The sequence below is a fragment of the Anopheles bellator genome, chromosome 2 (assembly GCF_943735745.2).
Source record: "Anopheles bellator chromosome 2, idAnoBellAS_SP24_06.2, whole genome shotgun sequence".
In the NCBI taxonomy this organism is placed as follows: domain Eukaryota; kingdom Metazoa; phylum Arthropoda; class Insecta; order Diptera; family Culicidae; genus Anopheles; species Anopheles bellator.
In genome coordinates, this window is record NC_071286.1 from 72,923,694 (window position 1) to 72,929,034 (window position 5,341).

A 5,341-nucleotide genomic window follows, 5' to 3' on the forward strand; every position below is an offset into this window, starting at 1 on the left:
ATGGTTGAAGACTCCCATAAAACTTCTGGTGAATGTTTTACTGGTAACTTAACTTGAAGGTAACTTTAGCTTTAGTCAATACGACCAAAAATGCCGTATGCCTTACGGTATCCCCTTGCGCTCAGCTTCCTTGCTATGTCCTTGCCAAAGCGGACGCCAGGTCTCTATCTTAGTATCTTTTGTGTGATCGTGACACCTTCATTCGCTCCGATTTCCTTCTTCGACAAAACCGACGCGAGAGGCGGATGGACGGAAAGCGAAGCTTACGATTCGCTGCACGTTTCTGACGAAATCTTCGTCCGTAATGTTGAAGTTCGCATGATGTGATTTGAGTATGGTGAGCATTTTCGCCAGTTACGTTTCGGGTTCTGCTCTTTAACTCTGCTCGAGATAATAACTGATTTTATTGAATTTCGATTGTCGCATTGCCGATCGTCGATGCTGACGCAGCTACTTTGCGGGTGTCGGCCCGGCCCGAAGTTGCTTGGCTAAGCGGGCTGCTGGCGCTGGTCGTAGCTACCACGCCCGGTGGTTGCCAGGCGGAAACTGCTGCTGTCGCTAACTCGCCTTCCGCTTCCGCTAAGGCCCGGGGCCGACAGAAGTTACTTGAACAAATAATTGAATGATAATCGAAAGTGAGACGAAAACGAAAACGATTGGCATAAATAACGGAAATTAATGTGTTGCGGCCTTTTAGGCAGTGCCACAATCGTAACCGGCCTCCAAAATGGCGGGCAGTTGCTATGGAAACGAGAACAACATAAACAACCAGAAGCTGTCAAAAAGGTGCAAAGGAAAACGAAGTAGTCCAACGCGTACTCGAAACCGTCGTCTCGTGGGCATCCTGTATTGTGATTTTATTTTAATTAACTTATTCCAAAGCTGTCAAAACACGCCTTGAAGAGCGCAGGTAAAACTAAACTCGAAGAAAACGTCGGATCGTCAATCGAAAAGAAAACACCCCAAACCACTGTCTAAATCAACGCGGCATTCAAAGCATCATCGGACCGGTGTTCCAGCAACCGATCGGAGGAGCATCATCTGCCGGCAGTGAAAACACGCCAAGCGAAAAGGGGGTTCGACCCAAAAACGAAGCGACCAGAAGAAACAGCGCCAAGCCCCAAAAACCTTCAAAAACAGCGCAAAACGGAAGCAACGCCAAAACAAGGACGTGCCGAAGGAGGCATTAAGGCCTGCAGCAGCCGAGCCGAGAGACGGCCAAACCCGCCAGCGAACGAAGGCGAACGAGACGACGAGCAAATTATATAATGGACAATTTTTTCGCTGCCATATCATTATTCCGTCGACGGAAATATGATGAGTGCATCGAGGTGTGCAACGTCCTGCTGCAGCATAATGCCCTTCATCAAGGTCCTTGGGAGCTGAAAATGAGATCTATGACCCAGCGAGTTTACATCGACGATTTCGAGGCAGACGATGATGTTGCAGGTATTTCGCTTCGGTGGCGAGCCCTGTGCAGGGTTCGGATTCCTTTCGCGCTCTCTCCCTCTCTCTCCCCGCTCACCTTCTTTCCTTTCGTTTCCTTCCGCACTTTCTGCTGCATTCCGTTGCGCCAAAAACGGGGTCCAGTGAAAAGCGGGCCAAGAAGGACGCCCGAAAACCGATTTCCAGCGTCCAGAAAGGTGGCATTACCTCACCCGAGGCTGCCGTTGTTGCGTTGCTTGCATCATTGTCTACTCCTTGGATCCTCCTCGTTGCATTGGCCGTGGGGCGTGGGGCAAGAATGAGAAGTCCGAAGTCCGAAATCTTCTCGGCTCCAGGACGGACCAGCAACAGGCAGGCCCAGGGCCCGGTCTTGGTCCCGATCCGTGGTATTTCGATGCCCGCCGGCCACAAAGGGGTGTAACATAGCCAATGTATGAATTATCCGGCACTCTCTGTCTCTCTCTCTCTCACTCTCCCCGCTAACGTCCGACCCCACCGCCCAGGGCAGCCTCCGCGGAGCCCCGGAATTCCTTTCTCCCGGGGTTGGAGGGTTTATTTTGCCGTTTTCTTTTCTTTTTCTTCGAGTTTCGCTCTCCAACTTTTTTTCACCTTCCAGCATTTTTTCGAGGGCCCGTGTTCCTCGGATTTCTTCCCGTTTTTTTTTTTGTTTTTCTCCCCCAGTTTTGGGCGTCCCTTTTTGCTGTCCGTTCTTTCCGCGCTCCGCTCGTATCTTTACATTTATTTATGCACATGCACATCCCTTTATCTTGATTATTATTATACATATTTTTCGGTGCTTCTCATTTTTGTTACGCGAAGTGGCAGCCTCCCCGTTTTCACATTCTGCTTTTTTTTTGCCCCTTTTCGGGAGCCCCAAATCGGCCCCGCACATTTGCCTACCACACACACCGGGGCAGGCCGGTGGCACACATATCTTTTTGTTGCTCCTATTGTGCTTTGGCCTGCGGTCAGGACTGCCACTCGAGCCTCGAAACCCCGGGACAGCCAGTCCTTGCACAGCCGGTGGCTCCCGAGACCGGCAGCGGCTGCAGCAGTACAGTAGCAACATCATTCTGCCCGAAAAACAGCTCGTATTTTTCTTTTCATCGCAGCAACCGCCGGTTCGTGTGGCGGTTTTGGAATTCGCCGCTCAGCATGCTTCGATCGTTTGGCTTCGTTTCTGATGTTTCTCTGGGTTGGCCCTTTGCCATGTAATTCCGTGTCATTTCCATAATCTGCCCAAACTGACGTACGCCAACGATGCCGGATCGTATTAACTTTGTTTGAATGTTTTATTTTATTTTTTATTTGATTTTTCCACGGTCAACAGTTGAGGTTGACGAACTGTTTAACTGAGCTGAACTTTCTTATCAGTTGTTGCTTTCCACAACTTCAACGGCCATCATAGTCGAAACAGAATTCTGGTTTGGCTGTTATCATAATACAGTTTGATTGAAAACTTGTCAAAGAAGTTTTCGTAGTGCAACTTTTTCAATAAAATAATAACACTTTTTTATGGAATACATTCGGTCACAACCAAGTATTAGAGTCGCGTCGCGGAACTACAAAATTGTTCACAAAGTGATGAGAAGCCATCCCCAGCACCTCATAGCCACCCATAAGATCGTCCAATTTCACAAAAGACCCCGAGGAAAGAATTTAATAATTATATCGCTCTATCGTTTCGATACTTTTCTAAGTTCCTTCCCAACGACCAAACGATTATTTTGGGCTAATTTTATGCTCCACCGCCCAATATCCTTTTACCCGGCCCCGGCTCCGTTCGTTCGTTAGCAGGATTGTTGCTAATGGTTTCCTGAAGATCAACCTCGGCGAAACCCCGCGAACCCCGCCGAAGGTCCCTTTGCCGAAGAGCCCGAAGAAGGAAGCATGGAGGCGGAGGAAGAAGAATAAAATTTTGCCCAAATTATATCCATCGCCATTCGCGAGGTCTTAACGTGCGACGCTCGCTCGCCTTTCGCCATTCCAGAGGATATTTTGGACACGCAGACGATCGCCACCGCCCCCCGGCCCGGCACCTCGCTCCGCACGGCCAAACCGACGACCGGGAGCGGAGCGGCCACCGCCACCAACCGTCCACGCACCGGAACCGGCCGGCCAATTACGGGCATTGTAATCAAAATCATATTAATAACTACTGCCTGCCACGGCTCACTCATCCTCTCTCTCTCTCTACCCCCCTCCCCCTGTGGCAGTCACGCCCGGGGACCCTTTCCCTGCAGCGTCCAGGATCGACGCTCGGCAATCGGACGGCTCCTCGGACCGCATCCCGTACCGCCGGAACCGCCGGTGGATCCGCTCGCCAGATGCGTCTCGGATCGGCGTCGATGTTTGCGGCCGGCGATCCCACCGGGCCGCTGTTCCACATCTCGCGGCTCCACCCGGACAAGTACGCCAGCAAGGACGCGCTGTCGAAGCCGCTGTTCCAGTACCTGTACTACCACGAAGGTGACATCCGGAAGGCGATGGCCCTGTGCGATGCGGTGCTCAATCGGCGGTCGGTCGATGAAGCCACCGCCGATACGGTCAGTGGCTGGTGGTGGAACACCCAGAAGGGGCGCTGCCTGATCGCCACCGGAAGTCCGCGGGAAGCGGAACCGTACCTCCGGGCGGCTCTACAGGATCTGCAGCATCCGGACGTGGTGCTGCTGTTGGCCCGAATCTATCTCAAGATCGACCAACCGACGGCGGCCCTTGAAGTGTGCCGTCAGGGTCTGGAGCGGTTGCCGAACGAGATCACGCTGCTGACGCAGCAGGCCCGCATCCACGAGCTGGTCGGCAACCTGAACGTATCGGTGCGCCGTTACCGCCAGATCTCGGCCCTGGATCCGATGAACACCGAGGCGCTGGCCTGCATCGCGGTCAGCTACTTCTACGCCAACCAACCGGAAACGGCGCTGCTGTACTATCGTCGCATCCTGGCCCTCGGCGGTCACAGTGCCGAGCTGTACTGCAACATTGGCCTGTGCTGCCTGTACGGTGGTCAGCTCGATCTAGTTTTTCCGTGCTTTCAGCGTGCCCTCCGAATGGCCACCGAGACCGAGTTGCGGGCTGACCTCTGGTACAACCTCAGCTTTGTGGCCCTGGTGAGCTGTTGGCAGTTGGAGGACCGTTGGCATCTCTAGAGAAATCTCACTCCGTCCCGTATCCTTCACAGACCACCGGCGATATCCATCTGGCGCGGCGCTGTCTGCGGCTCTGCATCGCCGCCAACGGAACGCACGGGGCCGCTCTCAACAACATGGCCGTCCTAGTGGCCCGCCAGAAGCAGTACCCGAAGGCCAAGTCGTATCTCCAGGCGGCCCGAACCGCACTCCCAGCGAGCGACGAAATCGAACACAATCTGAAGTTTATCGAAAACTTCCAATAACACCCCCGGCGAATCCTTGATATCCCCAGATGTTCTCCGGAGAGCACGGAAAAAACCCGATCGCAGCCAGTAAATTTTGGACTTTTATTTTTAGAGCATCCGCGTGCCCGGTTCACGTTGCGATGCTAATGGTTCCTCGGGTTGGGACCAGTTTCAGACCTGGGCTGCTCATTAGTTCGGTGCGTATCGGTGCGATCGACCACCAAAACCGGCTTGGAATTGGATCTACGATCTACGGTTTCAGGTACAGCACCCAGAAAGCAGAATGAATTTGTGGTCTCTCCACGTTTGGCGCGTTTGTGGTCTAAATCATCGTCGTCGCCCACCGGCCGATAAGGATCCACGCGTTGTTATTGGTAATTTTTCTTCGACCCCAATCGGCCGATCGGTGGTAATAAAGCGAAGCATTCGCCACGAAATCGAATCCTCACTCATCCTGGACCGCTGGAATCCGAACACGCAGCGCGCAAGAAGTTGGAAAATCGACAAACGAACAGGGGGAAG

General features: G+C 52.9%; 1 protein-coding gene across 1 annotated transcript; it reads left to right on the forward strand.

The window, feature by feature from the left end:
* Positions 1–1,268: 1,268 nt before the first annotated feature.
* On the forward strand, positions 1,269–4,837 carry LOC131211055 (tetratricopeptide repeat protein 8). Its single transcript, XM_058204398.1, has 4 exons — positions 1,269–1,449; positions 3,437–3,579; positions 3,663–4,553; positions 4,625–4,837. The coding sequence occupies exons 1-4, from the start codon at positions 1,269–1,271 to the stop codon at positions 4,835–4,837; spliced, it is 1,428 nt and encodes a 475-aa protein (XP_058060381.1).
* The last annotated feature ends 504 nt before the right edge of the window (positions 4,838–5,341 follow it).

Coding starts and splice junctions, on each gene's coding strand:
- LOC131211055 (XM_058204398.1), top strand. CDS start 1,269: ATGGACAATTTTTTCGCTGCCATATCATTATTCCGTCGACGGAAATAT. Junction 1,450..3,436: donor GGCAGACGATGATGTTGCAG/GTATTTCGCTTC, acceptor TCGCCATTCCAG/AGGATATTTTGGACACGCAG. Junction 3,580..3,662: donor GCCGGCCAATTACGGGCATT/GTAATCAAAATC, acceptor CCCCTGTGGCAG/TCACGCCCGGGGACCCTTTC.